Raw genomic sequence first — 24,166 nt, 5'->3', positions numbered from 1 at the left:
ATGTGCACCCTAGTCTTTAAATCACCATCCTGGGAAAAAAGACAACTGCCACTAATTCTGTTTGTACCTCTTGTTATTTTATAAACTTCCTTCAGGTCACCTCTCAACCTCCTACACTCCAGAGAAAAAAGCCCCAGTCTTTTTTTTCAATTTAACTCAAAACTTCCATACCTGGGCAACATTCTCTCTTCTGGAACCTCTCCAGCTTGATTATATCCTTCCTATAACTGGGCACAGTATTCCAGAAAAAGCCTCACCAATGACGTGTACAGCCTCAACATGATTTCCCAACTCCTATACTCAAAGGACTAAGCAATGAAGACAAGTGATCCAAATGTCTTTTTAACCACCTTGTCTATATGTGCCATAAACTTCAAAAGAAACATGTACCTGCACCACTAGGTCCCTCTGTTCTACAACAACTATCATTAATTGTGTAAGTCCTACACTTAATAAAAACCGAAAGAACTGCGGATGCTGTAAATCAGGAACAAAAACAATGTTGCTGGAAAAGCTCAGCAGGTCTGGCAGCTTCCGTGAAGAAAAACAAAGTGTTAACATTTCGGATCTGGTGACCCTTCCTCAGAACTCCTACCCTTGTTTGCTGTACCAAAATGCAATACCTCACATATCAGGATTGAACTTCATCTGCCATTTTTTGGCCCATTGATCCATTTGATTAAAATCCCTTTGTAATCTTAGAAAACCTTTTTCAGAGTCTACTATGCCACCAATTTTGGCGTTATCCGTAAACTTACTAACCATGCCTTCTATATTCTTATCCAAATCATTTATACAAATGACAAAAGAGGACCCAGAACCGATCCTTGCGGAACACTGCTGGCCACAGGCCTCCAGTCCGAAAAGCAACCCTCCACCATCACTCGCTGTCTCCTGCCTTAAGCCAACTGTATCCAATTGGCAAACTCACCCTGCATCCCATGTGACCTAACTTTACAATGTTAACAACTCATTAATCAGAAAAATGCTCCCCCAATTAGATTATAGTCTTCATAATTATGAAGACGTCTGACAGCACTTATCTTTCATTCTAATGAGAAAACGTGCACCAGTCTGTCCAGATTCTTCTTATAACCAAGGCATTTAGACCCTATTACATCTTAATTCATTTTACAACATTCTTCGAAAAGTAGACGTGCAAACATCAATGAACTACCACCTAAACAATGAGGTGCATAGATCTGGCAAATTATCTTATCCAATAATTGATGAAGCCTAGCCAGTGATATGCAGTTTTTTGAATTTAAAAAGTAGGCAAGCAAATTCATAAAGATTTTGACAGCAGTCCTGTGTATCTCTTTTTTCCTTGCTCCCAGGGGAGACCGAGTGTGAAATCCCGGGTACAGTTGAGTATCCCGCATGTGGAGACAATCCGGGCATCAGTATACCTGAAGTCCAATGGGATTGCCTCGTGCTGGGAGAACTACTTTCACGATCATGCTCTCTCCTGCCATACCTACCTACTCCACCCCTATGAGCCAAATCTGACCCGAATCCACAGGACACAGCTCAGAGTCTCTTTCAATCTCTCACCCTCACTCCTTAATCTCAGATTTCCCTATCCACTAGCCTGAGCCTCCCTCAAAAGGTCAACAATTCAATTCAGTATTCTTCAAAGCTGAAAGTATGATGAGGTATGTCTTCAGTTTCTCAGTAACTCATGTCTAATTCATTTGTGAATACCCATTGTGCGCTTTGCATTTTCTCTATTATAGCCTTAGAAATAAGGTGGTTATCATGTACTGATTTAGAGATTTGGTTTGGGAATGGATCTCTTGAATTTGCATTTAAATGTGAAAAACAAATTCAGTATAAGTAACTTCAATTTAAGTAATGGTTTCCAGCAATATGTCTACTACCTGAAATAAGACACTCCAGTATATTGAGCCAAAAAATAATTCTGGCTTCCCTATTGCTTTGAGTAAACATCCAATTACCATCAAATTATTCCAATGACTTTGAGTTGATAGTTAAATCACAGAATTTGGTGAAGAGGCAATTCAGAGCAACATGTCTGTACTGGCTACCTTTACATACTGCAAGCTATACAAGGCAGGACTTGTCGGATATTAGGCAATGATGCAAGATCTTTATGGATGCTAAAGAAAGGATAATTAAATGGAAATCAATTCAAAAAAACTTCTTTATATGCACTGGCACTTAAAGCCCACTCTAGAAATTCAGCATAATTTATTCTGCACACAGTGAATCTTATATTGTCTGCGGTAACCATTTTTTTAGTTGCAACATTAAACCAACTTGACGTATTCAAAAAAGGGCAGCGTGGTTTTCGATATTCCAATATCTCTGTCTTGTGGGATGGGCTTCTGTGGCTTGAACCATGCTGGCACCAGTGTCCTGGCGCATCAAATAACTGGGGCTTAGGGAAGGCTTTAATCCAAATAGAGGGAAGGGAGAGCTCGGGAGATGGAAAATGTAGGCTTGCAAAGCAAAAGGATATCATAGCATTACAGGGCAGCTATTTGGATAATAGTACCCAAAGTGGAGCAGGAGTGTACAAACACAGAAAAGTTATAAAAGAGGGCCAAAAGAGGGGGGGAAAAAAAAAATGGTAAAAAGGCAAAAGACTCTTCGCATCAAAGTGTCTAGTATTCAGAACAAAGTAGATGAACTATCAGCCCAAATACAGGTTAATGTTATGATCTCACAGCCATTGCAGAAACATGATAAGGAGATCAAAACAAGGAATTAAATATTCAAGGGTTTGTGACTTTTGAAAGGGTATTGGGACAACATTGTTGGTACCAGATGGAATAAGTATGATAGCAAGAAATGATCATGGATCAGACAAAATAGAACCCTTATGGGTGGAGATAACAAATAAAAAAGGGAAAGAAGATATGGTAAGAATAATCTATAGGCCTCCTGACACTAGCTATACAGTGGGACAGAGAATAAATCAGGACATGAGGGCATGTAACAAAAAGGCAGTACATCATAGGTGACTTTATTCTTCATGCAGATTGGTATAGCCAGATTGGCAGAGGAAGAATGGTGGTACATCGAGCCGCGGGAATTCTGCTACTATTGATGGCCCACAGCACCTCAGATGCCCAGCGTTGAGTTGCTAGTTTGGTTGTAAGTCTGTCCCATTTAACATGGTCATAGTACTACACAAAATTCTCAATGTGAAGGTGGGACCTCATCTCAGCAAGGTCGGACAGTGGTGACTCTTAACGATGCTGTCATGGAGAGATGCACCGATATGCAGATTGGCGAGAACGAGGTCAAGTACATTTTCCCTTTTGTTGGTTCCCTCACCTCCTGTTGCAGCCCAATTAGAAGCAATGTCCTTTAGGACTCAACCAGCTCCATCAGTACTCCTGCTGCCAAGTCACACTGAAGTCCCTCACCCAGAGTACATTCTGCACCCTCAGTGCTTCCTCCAAGTGGTATTCAACATGTATCAGCACTCATTCATCAGCTAAGGGAGCAGGTTATGTGGTATTCAGCAGGAGATTTTCTTGCCCATAAGACTTGAGTGTCTAGTGTTGAGGATTCCCAACCGTACACCACCTATCCAAGAATCACAAAAGCTATGCTTCAAATTCAGCGGACAATAGGGAAGGCTAATGGAATGTTGGCCTTTATTTCAAAGGGAATAGAGTCCTACAACTAGAAACAGACCCTTCAGTCCAACTCATCCATGCCGACCAGGTATCATGAACTGAACCAATCCCGTTTGCCTGCACTTGGCCCGTAAGCCTGTAAATCTTTTCCTATTCATGTACCTGCCCAAATGTCTTTTAAATGTTCTAACTGTAACCACCTCTACCAGTTCCTCTGGCAGCTCATTCCGTACTTGTACCACCCTCTGCAGAAAAAGCTGTCCCTCGGGTCCCTTTTAAATCTTTCCCCTCTCACCATGAACCTTGCTTTGATTCCCCTACCCTGACCCTGGGAAGCACCTTAGTTATTCACCTTATCTACGTCCCTCGAGATTTTATAAACCTGTATATGGTCAGCCCTCAGCCTCTGATGCCCAAGGGAAAGAAATCTCAGCCTATCCAGCCTCTCCTTATAACTCAAGCCCTCCAATCCTGACAACATTCTTGTAAATTATTTACCCTTTCTAGTTTAACATCTTTGATGAACAAACTTGATGGGCTGAATGGCCTACTTCTGCTCCTATGTCTAATGTTCTTAATGTTGCTTAAACAGATTATCTGATCATTGATCTCAGTGCTGTTTGTGGAAGCTTACTCAATGCAAACAGCTTACGCACTTACAGAAGTGTGATCTAACCTGGTCGGCATGGACAAGTTGGACTGAAGGTTCGGTTTCCGTGCTGTATGACTTTGTGATTCTATATTTCGAACAAAACACTTCAATAACTATTCAGCACTGAGGGACATCATCTTGTGGAAGGTGCTATAAAATTGGACATTCTAACTTTAAGTGCATTGGGTCAATTTATTATATTAAAGTGGTTTCTTAGTTCATTTTTTAGTCTGATATTTAAAGCAGCTGCCTTGCTTTGGATGCAAGTACAAATTCTGCAGCAAATACCAGATGATGAGCATTCTTGTTTCAATTGATTAAGGCGAGAGAAAACAGACTAACAAGTCAGTGACAGGATTTCTTTTTCAAACACCTTAAATGAAATCTAAAGCTATATCAAATAACTATTCCTCATAAAAGCAGTTAAGAAAAGTTTCCAAAAAGACATCTACGTCAAAGGATTTTTCAAAGTCTATTGCGCACTTCACAACTAACAAAATCAAAGCAGTAAAGAATAACTAATTGGAAAAAAGATATGTATAACTTCTGCTATACAGCTTGAAGATCTTGGTTAATATGGAATAGCCAATTCAATGGAAATAATTTCAAGACTAGACTTTGCTGAAATCTATTTGCTGATTGCCATTGAAATTCCTGACATGTTAAGCAGAAACAAAGAACTGTCTTAAAGACTTCATGAAATGATGTTACTGCATTGTCACAAAATTCAAATGGAAAGCAGTGCAAGAAGACAAATTCGCCAGATTTGGCTGCAAAAATAAAAATGCGTTAATAATACATGCCACAACTGAAGTGCAAATCAAACTGCATTTTCAAGGGATTAAGATATATTATGTGAATTGTAGATTTCCAGAACTCACTGATCATTTTATACCTGGTCAGAAGTCACACGATACCAGGTTATGGTCCAACAGATTTACTTGAAATTACATGCTCTCAGAGCACTGCTTCTTCGTCAGGTGAAGTCAGACTTCACTTGGCGAAGGAGCAGCGCTACAAAAGTTTGTGATTTCAAATAAACCTGTTGGACTATAACCTGGTGTGGTGTGGTTTCTGACCCCAGTCCAACAGCAGCACCATTTTTATACCTCACCATATGTTGCCCTTGAGTTCCCTGCCACTTTTTAGAACTTGTTGGTTTTGTACATTCAGTTGTTATGAAATTCACCACAACAGTAAATCTAGCAATTAATAGTGCAAGTACTTTTTTAATGATAGGGTAATTGTTAATACAGCACTAATCAACTCCTCCAACTCAGAAATAGAGCTGTAGAATCTCATTTCAAGTGTCAAATATAACATTTTTCCTATCTTTTCCTTCTTAATAATTTTTATTTTTCCTAATTTAATGTGGTGAATAAGTTTGGTGAGTTACAAGCACAAATAGCAGTGCAGGATAAGATGTAGTGGCATTAATGAAAACATAACTTAAGTATGGTGAGGACTGTGGACAAGGATATAAAGTGTTCAGAAAAGGCAGAAAAAGGAAAAAAGGGGAAGTTGGATGGAGATAATGAGCAGGAAGACAGAGTATTGGAAAACTTGGAACTTCTTGAAGGGCTAAGGACAGAGACCATCTGGTTTAAGTTGGCAGACAAAGATAGAGACATTCTACAGCCCTCCAAACGGTGTGCAAACAGATATAGAGCAAACAAGAATTACAAAGTGGTGATTTGTAGTTATCCAAATATCAACAGATCAAGTTTCTATTGGGGAACATCTGGGTATGGGTGGTCATTATATTGTAAGATTTAGGTTAGTAGTCATGATGTGAAAGCCTGTGATTTCAAATAAACCTGTTGGACTACAATCTGGTGTCATGTGACTTCTGATCGAGGTTAGTACTGGAATGGAGCAGAGAATAATCTTGATGAGGACTGGTTCCAAATCGATGATCATTAAGAAGGAGATGCTTCAAGTACAGGATGGGTACACTCCAAAAATAGCAAAGAAGGGGAAAAATGGAAAAGACCCAAAACATTCATTGCTTTCAGATCTTACAATTTTTGTTTTCACAGATTCTACAAACCAGCGCATGTATTCTTGGAGCTGCCTTCCACTGCTTTCACATGTATTTTATCCAACCATTCTTTCAGTTGCCATTCATTGCCTTCAAGCCTCTTTCCATCATATTTTCTCTTCCTTTCTGTACCATCAGACTTCTACCAATCTATTACTTGTTTTTATTTTCCTTTGCATTTTAAGGAAGACAGATTCCAGAATGACAGTTCATGTCTGCAATCTCCTCCAAACCTACAATTCTGTAGTCCTTGAACATACTGTTCCACTGGCTCGGATTGCATCTGTACTCCTTTTGCCCAACCTTCTAAGCTCCTGAATTTGGAATTTCATCCTCCAATCCCTCTATCTTATCTCCATCTTAATATCTTTTAATGATCCTCTAAGAGACTCACTTCTTTAACCAACCCACTGTGCACCATTTCTAATGTCATCCTCTTGCACCGCAATTTTTTTCTCTTGTGCCACTAGGAAACACCATTGGGGATTTTTAAACAGGCAAAATACAAATGCAGGTCAATATTATTGTTGTAATAGATAAGGCTACATAATTCTGTTAAAGTTTCACGACCAATATGTTTATTTTTAAAATCTGAAGTTACGGAATATAACTACAACCGTTTGTTTTAAAAATGCCAGGTGTGTAAATTCATTTTACATTTTAATGGAATTCTCTAGTGGAGATGAGCTACACTTAATTTATGTTCATTTAAATATGTGGGTTGAGGTCTGCATGTCACGCCACCTTGCAAGTGACATGTTGATAGAATACAGAACTACACCAAATAAAGTTAATAGTAATTCATGTCTTTCATTCTGTTTCTCTGAACTTCAGAGTTGTTAATAACAGTAATTACAGGAATGCTTATCATTTGAATGCATGGCTCCTTGAACCTTTGCAGCTAAATAGTAAAACCCCAAGTGTTCTTCTGGCTGCATTCATTCTTAATATAATTTAAACTGAAGTGTAAGTATTATTAAATCTTAACACTTATCACAGCATCTAGGTAGCAAAAAAAATGAGTCCAGAAGCTCAACTCTGCAGTGAAATTGCCAAGCAAAAGCCATAACCTATGTAAATTCTACCAAAATTTACATCAGCTTTTATTTTACAATCATTGCATTATAAAGTTCATTGTGGTTCCATAAGCATTTCATTTTCTAGTCTTTATACATACATAAACATACTTAAATTCATGTCATGATGAATGCAATCCAATCTTGGATTCAATTTCAAGCAATTCTAGCCAGACTCTACAAGTGGTAATAACTTTGTAATAATTTCTACTGTGGGCAATCTGTCCAATCCCCACATTGAGAAAGAAGGCTTACCCCACCAAATTGTCTATGCAATGATCTTAGAAACTAGTCTCTATGTGACTCAGAGGGAGCAGTGATGGTTTCTTTTGTTGAGAGGAGTTCATAGACAAGTCACAACTCAACAAGTAGAAGCTATCTTTCCATTCATCATCTGGGGAAAACTTGATCTAGTAAAGGTTAAGTAAGCCTCAATGCCTGTCACAGACGAAGTCAAGTGCCACAAGTTAGCATTAAAATTAATCATTTTGGCATCAATTGGTGTGAAGGACACTTGTTAGTCTTGGTGTGTCTTTATTCAATTGTCGAGAATTATCTCATTTTCTTTCTTTACTGAGACCACAACCATCCATTCCACAGTGTTTTCTATCAACATGCTCCTTCAACCCATTAGCTTAGGTTGAAAATAAAGGATTGTAAGGAAGAATTTGCACTTGGCATAGAAATCAGAAACAGATAGTTGGTCTGAAGCTAGAGTGAGAACTGCTAAAGGACAGATTTTTAGTATGCACGTTGCAAGGGGAGCTTAGTGAAATAGAGAAGGTTGTGCAAGGATGTCAACTGAAGAATGGAAAGTTAAACCTATAAACAGCTCCAGGGAATTTGTGATAATCAACAGGAACTTGTTGCCCCCAGTGGGGATTGATGTAGAGGCAATGAATAATTTCAAAATCAAACTGGATGGACACTTGAACAAAATAAACTTATAGGTTTATAGGGAGCTGGCACAGACTTGATAGGTTAAACACCATAATGACCAGGACTTTATGCATAGCAAATGAGACACCAGTGATTGTTCAAGCAAACATCATTTATTTTTTAAATAAGATTTAGAAAGACAGGAGTGCAATCATGTAATTTTTAAACATTTCATGTGGGGTAGGCCAGCCTTTATTGCCTATCCCAATAGCTCTCAAGAAGGTGATGGCGTACTAGCTTCTTTGACTGCTGCCAACTATAGTGCGTAGGTATATACAGAGCTGTTGAGAGGGGGTCCAGGATTTTGAACCAGCAGCAATGAATGGACTGCAACAAGGTTCCAAGACAGGGTAGCACGTGACTTGGTGGGGTACATGGAAGTCGTGGTGTCATGGATCCAATTTGTTTGTGGTGTAGAAACAACATGTGGACAATCATGGATTCTCAATGTAATAAAGGAAGCATGACAACTTTCAAGAGTTGGAAGTTATTTTCATTGATAACACACAGAGTTATACAAACATTCAAGCAAGGAAGAAGAGTAGGCCACTTGGTCCTTGAAACCTGCTCCACCACTCAATAAGACTATGCTTGATCTGATTTTAACATCAAGTCTCCATTCCTCCATGTCCCTGTTCATCTTTCATCACCTTGGTAGTCAAAAATCTATCTACCTCTGCCCTATAAATATTTAAAGCTTTTGCACTGACTGCCTTTTAAGGAAGGGAATTCCAAAGACACTCAAATTTTCAAGGTGCAAGATAGTGGCAGAGTAGGATGCTCCAGCAAGAGCTCCTCTGCTTTGCCAGTTCCTTTTCCTTTTATTTTTCTTTTCTGCAGTTTTTCTTCCCCTCCCCTCACCACCAACTTTTAGCCTCTTAAATTACCCAGAGGGAATGAAGGAGGTAAGCCCGAGTCCAAGCTGGCACCGTAGGCGAGTCCCGGAGGCAAGTCGCGGGCCGGGGCCCAGCACAGGAAGCAGTCCAAACCCAGGCTGGCCTGGGAGGCGAGTCCTAGAAGCGAGGTCACAGGCTGGAGCCCAGCAGAGACGAGTCCTGTTGGCGGGTCACAGACCGGAGGCCAGCGCGAGGAAGCAGCGAGGCCTCAAGTTCTGAAGCCCAGTGGGCAAGGACTCAGTGAAAAGGACTGTAATTTGAGTACTTTTTAAAGATACTTTTATTTTTATTCTGGACTTTGAGTAATTCAAGTACTTTTTAAAACGTTGTATTCCCATGCCAGACTTTGTTTTTTTACTCTTTTAATTCTATAACAAACACTTAAGTATCTATACCTAGGTGTCCTGTACATAAGACGGCACCAAAGCTGCGACATTACAAATTTTTGACTACACTCATTCGAGCGCACGTGACAATAAAGGCTATTCTATTCAGAGAGAAAAAAAAGTGTTTCTTCACCTATCTTAAATGGGCAACCCCTTATTTTTAAACCATGACCTCTAGTTCTGCATTCTCCCATAAAAAGAAAAGTTCTTTCCGCATGCAATGAGTCAAATCCCCTTAGGATTTTATATTTTTCAGTTCACAGACTTTTCTAAACTCTAGATGATATAGGCCTAGCCTTTCCTCAAAGCAATCCACTCATTCCAGATATTAATCTAGTAAATCTCCCCCAAACTGCTTCCAATGCATTAACCTCCCCTCAAGTACAATGACCAATACGATATACAGTACTCCAGATGGGGTCTCACCAATGTCCTGTATAACTGAAACATAACCTCCCTACTCTTGCATTCATTTCCTTTTGCAATAAAACATAACAGTCTATTAGTTTCCTAATTACTTGCTATACCTGCATACTAGCCTTTCATAATTCATGCACTAGCACACCAAGATTTCTCTGCATTTCAAGCTTATGGGAGATATGAAGCTTTTACATTCATGAAAACATTCTTGTCTAGTTGAATATGTTTTTCAAACAGAGAAAAGTGGAAGCCAGGAGGCATGATCTCAGAAGTTTTAATCCACGAGTTATGCCATCCTTTGGAACAGATTATTCCAGGTAAAGTAGAGATTTCTTGCAAGTAGCCAAGTTCTTCAGTTCCAGTAAAAATGTTGCGACAACTGACAGCAATGGGGGAGACTGACTAGACATCTTAGACTCCCACTTTTTTGTGTGATCACTATGCAAGTCAGAGGGAAATGTCCGAAAGCCTCTTTTCAAACTAATAGGTTTCTATCTATATTAATCACAGAAGAGTGAATGACTAAACTGCTCATCAATGTTGTTTGAGGATGCACGTCTAGACGTGGTAGATTATATGAATGGCGCATTACACAAGTGATCAGGATAATGTCACAATATCTTTTTGCTCAATTGCAAAAAATTAGTTATCCTGCAGTCCTTAAATACCTATGTACTGGCCTTTATTTTATGTGCCACCAAAACTGAAACTACTTGTATGGAAAGCAGAAAATACAGGAGACCAAGATAGGGGAGAGAAGGACTTCGAAGGCCTGTAAGTAGCTAACATAAAAAGTAACCTAAAATTAATTTACGAAATTAAACAGGAAAAAGGATGCACGAAGTAAGGATGGATCTTGTAAGAATGAAAAGTAAGGATATAAGACTTTTCTTGGGAAGTAGAGAGCATATCTGAGATACTAAATACATACTTTCCATTGTTAGTATCCTCTGTTTTAAGGAAGATGAATGTGGCTGAGGAGGAAGTAGTAATAATATTAGATATGATAAAATAGATAAATAAGCACTTAGAGAGAGCTCAGAAAAATCATGATGCCCAGATAAGATGCATTCTAGAATACGGAGGGAAGTAAAAATGAAAACTGCTGAGTCACTGGTCAGTCCTACTTAGATTTAAGGACAGTTTCAAAGGACTGAAAAAAATGCCAATTTACAGCCTGATCAAAAATAAGGGAAATGGACAAACCTGGAATAACAGATCAGTCAACCAAAAGTCAATGGTGGGGAACACTTTGGGCCAAAGTTAGTTGGTACTCGGAAAAATTATGGGTAACGAATGCAAGTCAACATGATTTGTTGGGTAAAATATGACTTAAAGTAACAAGAAAGTGAGTTTACAAAGATGCTGCAAAAGATATTGTGCATACGGTCTTTTAGAAGGTATTAAAGTACTGCATTGTAACATTGTTATGAATATTAAAACCCCTGGGATTTAAGGGACAGAAGCTGTAGGAGTATAAAATTAGTAAAGAGTCAGAACAGGAAGTAGTGTTGAATGATTATATTTCACTTAAGTCTGTAAAGTATAGTGACAATTCACAGAATTTACATTTTGTTACATAGATTTATATAGAGATATTCTTGAACATGCACAGTGTAACTTCAAACTTTGTAATCGAAGTGAACTCGGAAATAAACAATGCTTTACTAGTGTTATGACAATGGGTTGGATTGCCAAAATATTATGGGCGGTTTTGGTTCTTAATTCCAAAATGTGTTTTTTTTAAAAAAAGGGGGATTGATACAGAGGCAAAGTAACTGCAGGTATAAATTAAATGGGTGCCCAAGAGAGACACTAACAGAATGTCACACTTTCAGATGCAAAGAGAACTTGAAACAAAAGCCTTCAAAAAGGGAATGGACAAAGAGGTGCATTAAAACAGAGAGGACTGTGATCTCTTGCAACTGCAAAGAACAAAACAGCACAGGTACAGGCCCTTCAGCCCTCCAAACTTGCACTGGCCCATTTTGCCCTTCCATACTAAAACTGTCTTTACTTGCAGGATCTGTATCCCTCTATTCCCTTCTTATTCGTGTATCTGTTCAGGTGTTTCTTGAATGCTGCTATTGTGTTTGCTTCCACCACCTCCTCTAGCAGCACATTCCAAGCACTCACGACCCTTTGTGTGAAAATGAGTGGCTGCTGACCTTGTGCTTGATCTCAAGCTGTCCCTGTAAGTTATTTATCAAACTGCAGCCAAAGTTTGTGTCTGTCCCCTTGAAAAACATAAATACGGGGATTAAAAAGATACTTTCAACTGCACTGGAGTATGCTAGCGGGCATGGACATTCTCAGAAGTACCTGTCTGAGTTTGGGAAGTAGCATGCTATGAAGGTCATGGTCAAAGAACTATTCCCTGGTCACCTGTGTTACAGATAAAGAACCTCTCTCACTCAGTACTGGAGGTCAGCTTGCTAGCAGTCAGACTAAAGGAAAACAGGACAACAAAGGACTCTCTCTCACCCTGAACAGTAGAAATTAATCACCATCAAAAGGAATCAGAAAAAGAGAGTCTTAATCAAACAGCAAAACTCAAGATTGTGAAACCAACTGTTTAACTGCCAATGTTAACGTTACCAGTAACCTCCACTGCAAAGGGTCAACATTCAACTAGCAACTCTTCATGAACAATTCAGTAAGTGATTAATATATCTTTTTAAACCTTAATCTTTTTGGACTAAATTTCTTACCATGGGTACTAATTAATAAACTCACTCTTTTTATTGATTCAGAAAACCTGGTTAAATTGATTGCTTTTAAAATAAAGGCTCACAAGTCATCCATGCTGACAAGAGTGCAGTTGTTGACAGACTTCAACAATCTGGGAATGAAGAGAGGAAGCCTACACAGCAAACTGAAAGTTTTGCCTCCTGTGTTCTACATGAGACTTGAATTGCACGCCAGCATCAGCCAAGCAGCTCAATCATCCGAGGTCCTTGAAGAAGCTTCTGAAGATCGGGTGGCAGGAAGAAATAGGAGATGATAAAAATATAAAGGTGCTTACTTGGGCTAACACACCAAGAATCCCCACCATATTATGACATTCACAAGTGGTTGAGTTGGTCACGTAGTTAGAATGCCTGACCTTTGCTTACATTGGAGAGCTTGGGTGGATGTCCGAATTGTTATGCCTGGTGCAACTATTCCAAAATAGTGCTGCCTCTTTCAAAGATAAGTGCATAACAGAAGATAGATAACTCAACGATAGGAAACACTGAGCCCCGATTTATCGGAAGCCTAATTGCCTATGCTATCAATCCAATTTGCAATTGGATCTTCTGGGCACAGGTCGGCAATGGCAGTGACCTATTTATTCACCAGAACAATCGATGACATGAACATGGTTCACTCCATCTTGAATAATGAACAAGACATTCAGAAAGGCAAAAGGACCCAAGTTAAATAGAGTTCTTAGATTTTGTTTGTTTTTGAAGGAAATTAAGTTTCAAGAAAAATCACATTTCATACTCTTGTAGTTAGAAATAGATAATAAATTTCTATACCTTCCGTACTCAGGCCAGGACTGGAGGTGAATTTGGCCACATCTACAATCTTCACAGCAAACTGCTGCCCTGTTTCTCTGTTGATACATCGTCGCACAACACTGAATGGTCCCCTGAAATTCAAAGACATAAGTCAAAAAAATTTATTAGATATCCCACATTTTTTAAACTGTCAAAATTGCATGCAAAGTTTCAATTGTTCAACAAATCACTTTTTGCCAATGGACTAAAGAAACAGGATGAATGAGGCTTAGAGAAACTCTCTCCCAATAATATTATTCATAGGATTTTAAGAAGCATCTTCAGAACCCAATTTGTAGTATATCTTCATAGAAATTTAAATTACGGTGAAACTGGTCATTTTTCCTCAACAGTCGAGATCTGTATACTTCCTCTAGTAAACAGCATACTTCACACTTCAGGAAGATCAAAAGAGAAAACAGTATTGTTCCAAATGCTTTCATCGACATTTACGCACTATGCAGATTCTCATCTAGCAAACATTTTATCGGTAGCTATTTTTATACTTTTGTTGATTTGATACTCTTATTGTCCTTGAACATCAGTTATTCTGATAGTCATTTGTGTTTTCTGCCACCCATTCATTTGCAGTTATAAGAAAATGCAGATTTCAGTTACAGAAATATCTGAAACAAATTCCAAAATATAAGCCATAGTACTAAGATGAGTCAATTTTATTAATACTTCACTTATTTAGTGGGGTAAACAATGCCCTGACATTTCACCTCTTGTATAACTGTAATTTCTTGTTAATCAGCTCACTTATCAAACGGCTTAATTTGGCAAACTACGTAAGCAACAAATGAAATTTACAATCTCCATCTTCCATGTCTTCATGCATTTTTATGTACTTATTAGAAATTCTCATTTCTTTAGAAAGGGCAAAACAAATCCAATTTCTGTCCCATCAGATTATTCTCAATAATCAGTAAAATATCTGCTCACTGGGACGCAGTTTGGGCTCTTCCAGAGCCACTCAGCACCTGACCAAGTTACAGCCTTGATACAAACATAGATGAAAGAGCTAAATTCCTGAGGTGAGGCAAGGGCAACCACCCTTGACATCAAGGCTACATTTCATTGAATGTAGCATCAAGGAGACCCAGCAAAACTGGAGTCAATGGAAATTGGTGGTGGCGGTCGGGAGTCGGGGTTGAGATACTCTTTCTGCTGGTTGGAGTCATACCAAGTGCAAAAGGCCTGTCATCTTAGTAGATCTAGGTAGGGCCAACCATCTACAGCTGTTTCACCTTCTCACCATCATAAAGTCAGAAGCAGGGATGCTCTCTGATGTTTACACAATTTTCAGATGCATTTGTGACTCCTCAGGTACTGAAGCAATCCATGTCCAAATGTTGCAAGACCTGGACAATAACCAGGCAATGGCTGAAAACTGGTAAGTAACATTCAGGCCACACAAATACCAGGTAATGACCAAATCTAGCAAGAGAGAGTCAAACTATCATTTCTTGACATTCTATAGCACTGCCATAACTGAATCCCCCACCATCAGCATCCTGGGAGTTACCATTGACCAGCACCTGAACTGGACTAGCCATATAAATATAGTGGCTCCAAAAGCAGGTCAGAAACTAGGAACCTAGGAACCAGAAACTTGCAGTGGGTAGCTCACATTCTAACTCCCCAGAGGCTGTCCACCATATACAAGACAAGTCAGGAGTGTGATGAAATACTCTCCACTTGCCTAGGTAAGTGCAGGTCCAGCAAAACTAAAGCTTGACACCATCCAAGTCAAAGCAACCCACTTGACTGACACCACATCCATTCCCTCCTCCTTTATTGTTGCTCCATACCAGCATTGTGTCCCATCTATAATAAATTCAGCCGATTCAGGAAAGATCCTAAGGCACCACCTTCCAAACCCACAACCACTTCCATCTCGAAGGACAGGGGCAGCACAAACATAGAAATAGGAGCACCTGCAGTTCTCCTCCAAATCATCCACCATTCTGACTTGAAAATATATCACTGTTCCTTTAGCCATGCTGATCAAAATCCCTCAACTTTGTTCCGAAAGGGCATTATGGATCAACGTCTAGCATATGGGCTGTAGCAGTTTAAGAAGCAGCTCACCACCACTTTTTCCAGGGCAACTAGGCCTTGTTCACAAATGCTAGCCCAGTCAGCAATGCCAACATGTATCGATGCTGGGTCCACTTTTGTTTGCCATTTATATAAATGATTTTGATGAGAATATAAAAGGCATGGTTAATAAATCTGTGGACGACACCAAAATTGGTGGGATAGGGGACAGAGAAGAAGGTTATCTAAGATTACATAGAGATCTTGATCAATTGGGTCAATGGGCTGAAGAGTGGCAGATGGAGTTTAATTTGGATAAAATGTGAGGCATTGCATTTTGGTAAATCAAACAAGAGTAGGATTTATACAATTAAAAGTAGCTCCTTGGATACTGTTGTAGAACAGAGAGACCTAGGGGTTTAGGTGCATAATTCTTTGAACAGTGTCATTTATTGACAGGGTGGTTAAGAAGGCATTTAGCACGCTTACCTTCATTATTCAAAGGTTTGAGTATGGGAGTTGGGACGGTATGTTGAGGTTGTACAGGTTGTCTTGGTGAGGCCTCTTTTGGAATACTGTGTCCAGTTCTGGTCTCCCCGTTATAGGAAGGATATTATTATGCTGGAGGGGGTTCAGAAGAGATTTACCAGGATGCTGCTGGGATTGGAGGGTTTGAGTTATAAGGACAGGTTGGATAGGCTTGGACATTTTTCCCCTGGAATGACGGAGATTGGGGGATGACTTTATAGAGGTTTATAAAATCATGAGGGGTATAGATTAGGTGAATGGCAGGTGTCTTCGCTAGGGTGGGGAATTTCAAAACTAGGGAGCATATTTTTAAGGTGAAAGGAGATAGATTTAAAAAGTGGTGGATGTGGGTACAGTTACCATGTTTAAAAGACATTTGGAAAAGTACATGAACAAGAAATGTTTGAAGGGATATGGGCCAAGTGCAAGCAGGTGGGACTAGTTTAGTTTGGGATTCTGATTGACAAGGACTGGTTGGACCAAAGGGTCTGTTTCTATGCTGTACAACTCTATGACATCCCATGACTGAATAAAAAATGATAATTGTAAGTATTGTATCTTCAGGTGGGTGTATATATTTGTGGAAAATCAACTTTAACAAAGTTGAAGAACACATGTGTAATGTATAATAGTTTGTACAGCAAGAAAGAGTTAGGCAACTCTAACATAGATGCATGTACATCGAATTAATCTTGCTATCTACATACAACACACAAGACCTTACCAGACTTGTACTGAAGTGCAATTTTTAAAAAAAATCATGGGTATTGGTAGCTAGGCCAACATTCATTGCTCATCCCTAAAGGTGAAGGTGTGCTGCTGTCTTTAGCCACTGCAGTCCATGTCCTGTAGGCTGTAAAACTCAAAAAAGTCCTTGCAATATATAATGCTTGAGTGTTGATGGTTGAGTGCTCACTCATTCGAAGCCATTTAAAATATCTCTAAACTTTGCAATCAATTTCTAAAAGAAGCAATTTTTAAGTTCTGATTTTTTAAAATAATTGTGGGAAAATGAAAGAGAAAACTTGTAAATGCTTCTAAAAAATGACTTACAACAACAATTATCGTTATTCCATGAGAAGCTAATGACCTGCTGTTTGATTGGGAGATAAAAAGTAAATAAATTGCTGGTGTACACTTAAGTAAATTAATACAATGTGATAGCTGTTGTGCAGCATTGGCTGCATAATCGTGCCTCACTGTTCAACAAGCAATGAACAGACCATCGAGATCATCAATTTGTCTTACTGACAGCTTTCTGAACAAAAGCAGAGCACAATAAGTATTATCATTAGCAGAAAATGAAATTTAACTAATTAAATTTAACAAATGGAGAGAAAAGATTACTAATCTACTGCTGCGCAGCTAAAATTATAGCCCTTTAAACTCCAAATACACACACACATGCTCATTCATAATTAAAACATAAAAGAGCTAGATGACTTGACAGAGTTATTATGGATGGAAAGGTACACAGACAGGGGAAAAATTCTGAAGATCCAGATCACAAAGGAGGTTAAAAATTGTCTCTCTGTGGAAAGACTATATATTTTTATTTTTCTATACTTTTGATTATGGACCCAAAATGGGGAAAGGACTGTATTGAAAACCACAGACTGTGGAAAGGATTTCACACTTTTTAAAAACGGGTAACTGACATGCATTGTAAGTGTTATTAAAAATGCTGATTGTTCAAGCAGTGGAGAAGTTTAGTTTCAGATGAGCTGAAACCAAAGAATGTGTACAAAATGAGATTCAGTGGGCAACAAGTAGCTAATTGACAACTGGTCACCCTTCCATAGATCATTGACAAAGTGAAAGGAAAGGAAGATTGAAGAGCAAGAAGGCCTGACAAGCAAAAAGGTTAATCCCAATGAACCTTGCACACAGGGGCTACTGAACTGCCTTCCCAGTCTTAGTCCACTGCTCATAAAACCCTTTGTTTTGTGTGCGCCTCTATGAGTGTAGGGGATCTTCTTAAAGGGGCTTAGAGTTTTATCTAGTAACGTTATAAGTCGATGATTATAATTTACCTGAAGGAAAGCATCAAACTATAGATGGAATCATGTAACTGTACAACAATGAGTGGCCTGTAGGATGCTTAGTCAGAATATAAAGAAAGATAGAGAATGATTGAAAGGTTAATCAGGAGAAAGATAAAAACAAGAAAGGAAGTCAGCATGAAAATATCAAAATGAATACTTGGCTCAATAATATTGCTATGGACCAGACCAGACCCCCTCAAAAATATTTTAAGAAGATAGCCTAGACCATAACTTTTTCATATTTTGAAGATAGATATGAAGTGCATGTTCAAGATGTGATGGTACTGGTCAAACTACTAGATGTTAAGTAAAACACAAATTTATTTAACCACTATAATTAAAACAAAAAGGAAAGAGGAATTTAGAATAACTTAACTACTCGAAAGCTTAACCAAATATTAGATACAGTACCTATTACTAATTAACTGTTCTAATATAGTAACATCCCATAAACACATCCCTTGGCAAAAAGTTAAGTTCAGACACAGATTCTCACATGCAGTTCTCCAATCCAGGAGGAAACAACATCAAGAGAGATTTCTGAGAAAGTAGCAGCTAGGAATCATTCACTGAAGCTTCCAACCCTTCTGGGTCCCCAAACACCTCTGACTGCTAATCGTTAAAAAAAACTAAAAGTCTAGTCTATGAGAACTGGCCACCTCTCTTCCATTGTTACAGCTGTTTAAAAAAAGCGTAAAGGCCTCCTAAGTAATTTACTTAAGCCGTTTTCAGTACCGAGTTCAGCAGTTCTGCCCTTACAACCTCTCTTTAAAAAAAAACCCAGGACAAAATAGCCTTTTTAATGTGACAGCATCATCACACTTGACCCATCAGTATGCAAAAATGACTTCATTTTTAAAACCCTTAAGTCTTACTCTACTTGTATATTACATTACATTGACTCTAAGCAGGTAAACATTCATTACTACACTCTATTTCAGTTCGTTTACTCCTGCCACTGAACACCTCCATCTTTCTTCATCAACGTTGCGACAACGCGTTGGCAATTAAGTTTTCTTGTCCTGCCACATGTATAATTTTCAAATTGAATGATTGGAATAATAAGCTCCATCTAAATAATCTGGAACTGCTGTCCTTAAATTTCTTCAAAAATTTTAATGGGTTATGATCAGTATATGCAATTGACTCAGACACATTACTGGCAACATAAATGTTGAAACGTTAGAATGCCAACACCAAGCTCGTTTCCTTCTCAACCATTCAACCGTGGAATATTTCTGTTGATGAATATTCAATTTTCTGGAAAAATACCCAATAGGTCTTTCAATCTATTTGTCGTCTTCTCATAAGAGTACAGCACCAACAGCCACCTTGAATAGCTTTACATAATTAGGTGTGGCTAACACTGGGGCAATGGTTAACACAGCTTTCAGACTGTCAAATGCTTTCTGACAGCCCATCGTACACTCCCCAAAACCTTTGTTTTTGCATTCCATGGGGCCATGTATCCATGTCCAGTAACATGGCCCAGGAATATGACTTGCGCTTTTGTGAATTCACTCCTGGCCAAGGTGATCACCAAGCCTGCCTCCCGAAGTCGATGGAACAATTCCAATAAATATTGCAAATGTTCCTTCCATGTGTGATTAAAAATCACCAGGTCATCAGTGTACACCACACAATTGGTTAATCCAGAAATGACTTCATTTGTCAGCCTTCGAGATGTGGTTGGAGCATTTTTCATACCAAATGGCATAACTTTAAATTGGTACAGTCCATTCGTCTGTCCTGAAAGCCGAAATTGCCTTCGCTGTTTCGGATGAAGGTACCTGTTAGTATCCCCTGACTATGTCAAACTTGGAAACTTGTTTCTCCCATCTTCTCAATACAGTCCTCCAAACGTGGAATAGAATGTGAATCAGATTTTGTAACAGCAACAACTTTGCGATAGTCCCCACATAATCTTTGGGTACCATCCGGCTTTGGCACCATTACTATGGGTGACTCCAGTCGATGCAACTCACTTCGATTATGTTGTCGTTGTGCATGCGTGCAATCTCTTTTTGAACCTGTGCTTAACTGGAACAGTAGTTCCTATATCTGTCATGCATCATTAGATTAGTACTTCCCAGCTTACTCCCACATATCTACCCAGTGGCCGCAGTAACTCTTTCAGGTCATTTCGATTTTCCTCTGGAAGGTAACTCAATAATTTATCCCAATTTTTGAAAACTTCCTCATTGTCCTTTTTAATTTGAGGCACGTCCAATTCCGAATTCACTGAACTTGGTTCTTCACTCTGTGTTGTAACAGTAACACCTTTCATCAAAACATTCACATGACACACAATGTGAGATTTCTTTCTATGTGGCATTTTTATCAAATAATTCATCTTGCTCAATCTTTTTTTGATTTGATAAGGTCTGCTAAACCTTCCTTTTAAAGGTTCACCTATCACTGGAAGTAATATTAACACTATCTCCATTAGGAAATTTGTGAATTTTTGATTTCTTGTCTGCGCCCTGTTTCATATGCTATGTTACTTTTAAATGCTGTCTCGCCACCTCACCCACTCTATTTACTCTTTCCCTAAAATGTGACACATGGTCCAAGTATGTGGTCTCTGAACCCTGACTCACCATTTTCTCCTTAATTACTTTCAGTGGTCCTCTCAAAAACTAATTCAAATGGACTGAATTTGGTACATTCCTAATTGCAAAAAGTACAAATGGAATTCCTTTATCCCAATCTTCTGGATAGTCTTAACTTTAAGCCCTTAACATGGTCTTTGAAGTTTGATGCCACCGTTCTAATGCTCTCTGCGATTCTGGATGATACCTAGGAATAAAATAATTCAAATTACTAAGCTATCCATTATCTCCCTGAATAATTTTGATGTAAAATTTGACCCTTGATATGACTATCTCTGCGGGTAGCACATATCTAGGGAAAAATTTGAGTAACTCTTCTACAATTCTTATAGCCATGATATTGCGTAATAGAATGGCCTCTGGAAATCTAGTGACCACATCCATCATTGTCAACAAATATTGATTCCCACTTTTTGTTTTAGGTAGGGTTTGACGCAATCAATTAAGACTGTTGTAAAAGTTTCATCAAATGCAGGAATAGGTACTAAAAGATGCCAGTTTTATCACTGCTTGAGGTTTTCCAATTACCTGACACGTAGGATATCTCTTGCTAAAATTAAACTACATCCTTATGCAATCCAGGCCAGTAAAAATGTTTCTGAATTTTAGCTTGGGTTTTCCTTACTCCTAACTGACCACCTACTGGTTATTCATGCGCTACCCACAATACCACCTTTCTATAACCCATTGATAATACAACTTGAACTTCTGCGCATTTCTCATCTGCCTGAATACATGATGGTCTCCATTTCCTCATCAAGACATAACTTTTAAGATAGTAACATTCTGGGATACACTCAGATTCTTCTTCTGCATACATTTTCTGATAACTGCTTCAGTTTTTCATCTTTGTTATAACTCAGTTATTTCTCTGAACTAAAAATATCCACTTTGTCCTCCACCTGTTCCTGTTCTTTTCCTCAACCATTCAATCAAACATGGTCTCCATAATTCAACTTCAACTTCCTTATCTTTATTTTTTGATTTCTCCTCCTGCTTCAACCAGTGGCTTAGTGATCATGTTATCACACAGTCTCCAGTACCTCAGTTGCCTGATTTTCCGTTGGCTTCTCAATCACAGAAGGCAATACGCCTACCTGTCATTACCAAGGACAAATTGTATTCCTGGAGCCGAGAGTTCCTACTGTACTCGTACCACCGTTTTCCCACTTTTCACTGACACTCCAACCTCATTTTACATAATGGAGTACTTCTCGTCTCACCATGAATTCCAGACACTGCCACTTCTTCTGGCAATAGTCCTTCTGAATGACATATCTCCTCATCTCTCAAAGATTGACATGCTCCTGTATCTCAAAATTGTAGTTTCTTCACCTGCTCCTCCTGACATACGCGAGTCAATCTTACCCTTACAAGTAAATATTTTAAGAAGATCTGGCACTTTCTTCTCAACCAACCTCCAACCAGGTTGTACATTCAGGTGCAGCTTTTTAGCTTCCGCTATGCTTTCATTTACCACTTCAACAAAATTCACTTATCCTGTTTTCTCACATCCATTTTCACAGTGCTTTTTCTAAATCACCGACAATGCAACTTCATGTGGCCTACTTTATTGCAGTGGAAACATCTGAGCTTTTTTTACTTCTTTTTCCCCTGCATGGGTTTCCTTTTTACCCTGTGGTAAGCAATTATCTACACTCAGATCTACTTTTCCCTTACCACCTGGAGGATTTCTCTTGCCCTCAATTTCTATCCCTCACAGATTGAAATTGATGTCAGAAGCCAAACTTGGATTTATGAACCAACTCAATCATCAGCCATTTCAGCTGCTAATCTTGCACTTTTAACTCTCTGCCCTTCCACGAGTTTTCACTACTACAGGAAATGAACGTCTGAATGCCTCCAAAATAATCGTCTCTCTAAGAGTATCATATGTTTGATCTATTTTCAATGCCCTTATCCACCTATTGAAATTACTTTGTTTGATCCTTTCAAATACAACGTACGTTTGACCAAGTTGCTCCTTAGATTCCCAAAATCTCCTCTGTAGGCTTCTGACACTAGCTCATATGCACTTAAGACGGCTTTCTTCATCTCCTCATTCTCTCCCTCTACCTCCTCTGATGTTGATGCAAAAACCTCACTAGCTCTACCTTCCAACTTGGTTTGGATCAACAAAACCCACATGGTCATCAGCCACTTCCTCAAATGGAATGAAAAAGGCTTCTACATTCTTCTCATCGAATTTAGATAATGCTTGACATTTTTAAACAGATCCCCACCAGGCCTTGAGTAAACCCATTGTAGTCAGTCAGTCATCACTAACCTCCTCACTAAGCCTACCTTCTACCTTAATCTCCTCCCATTTGACTCAACTCTCCTCTCTAATTGCAAGCCTCCGAAGTTCAAATTCTCTTTCTTTTTCCTGTGCTTTTAATTGTATTTCAAACTGTTTCATTTCCTTTTCATGTTCAAGCGGCTTCATTTGCAATTGAATTCTCGCCATTCCCACAAACTAACCCTCCCTCTACTGACTCCTTCTCCCGCTTCCAACACACACCCTCTTCCTGGACACCACCCCAAGGCCTCCTACCCTCCCTCGACCTCTTCATCTCCAACTGCCGTCAAGACATCAATCGCCTCAACCTCTCCACCCCTCTCACCCACTCCAACCTCCCTCGCAGAATGTGCAGCCCTCCGCTCCCATCCCAACCTCACCACAAAACCCGCGGACAAGGGAGGCGCAGTTGTAGTATGGCGCACTGACCTCTACATCGCCGAGGCCAGACGTCAACTCTCCGACACCTCCTCCTACCGCTCCCTTGATCATGACCCCACCCCTGAGCACCAAACCATCCACAATCTCATCACCTCAGGTGACCTCCCACCCACAGCCTCCAACCTCATCGTTCCCCAACCTCGCACTGCCCGCTTCTATCTCCTTCCCAAAATCCACAAACCTGAATGCCCTGGTCGACCCATTGTCTCCGCCTGCTCCTGCCCCACCGAACTGATCTCCAACTATCTCGACTCCATTTTCTCCCCCTTGGTCCAGGAACTCCCTACCTATGTCCGTGACACCACCCACGCCCTCCACCTCCTCCAGAACTTCCAATTCCCTGGTCCCCAACACCTCATCTTTACCATGGACGTCCTGTCCCTCTACACCTGCATTCCCCATGCAGATGGCCTAAAGGCCCTCCGCTTCTTCCTTTCCCGCAGGTCCGACCAGTCCCCCTCCACTGACACCCTCATCCGCTTAGCCAAACTCGTCCTCACCCTCACCCTCAACAACTTCTCTTTCAATTCCTCCCACTTCCTACAGACAAAGGGGGGGCCATGGGTACCCGCATGGGCCCAAGCTACGCCTGCCTCTTTGTAGGTTACGTGGAACAATCCCTCTTCCGTACC

The 24,166-nt window shown here is 39.5% G+C and overlaps 1 protein-coding gene across 1 annotated transcript in view; it reads right to left on the bottom strand.

Moving 5' to 3' along the window:
• The window catches only part of LOC109917331 (peripheral plasma membrane protein CASK-like), a 134,457-nt gene that overhangs the window by 41,047 nt on the left and 69,244 nt on the right, over positions 1–24,166 (bottom strand). The window contains exon 2 of the mRNA XM_048603098.1: positions 13,546–13,658. Within this exon, the coding sequence (XP_048459055.1) occupies positions 13,546–13,658 (113 nt within the window). The remainder of the gene's footprint in view (positions 1–13,545; positions 13,659–24,166) is intronic.

This window comes from Rhincodon typus, chromosome 11, assembly GCF_021869965.1.
Source record: "Rhincodon typus isolate 14 chromosome 11, sRhiTyp1.1, whole genome shotgun sequence".
Classification (NCBI taxonomy): Eukaryota; Metazoa; Chordata; class Chondrichthyes; order Orectolobiformes; family Rhincodontidae; genus Rhincodon; species Rhincodon typus.
The sequence above is the reverse complement of the archived record's forward strand: the minus strand, read 5'-3'. Positions and strand labels throughout refer to the sequence as shown.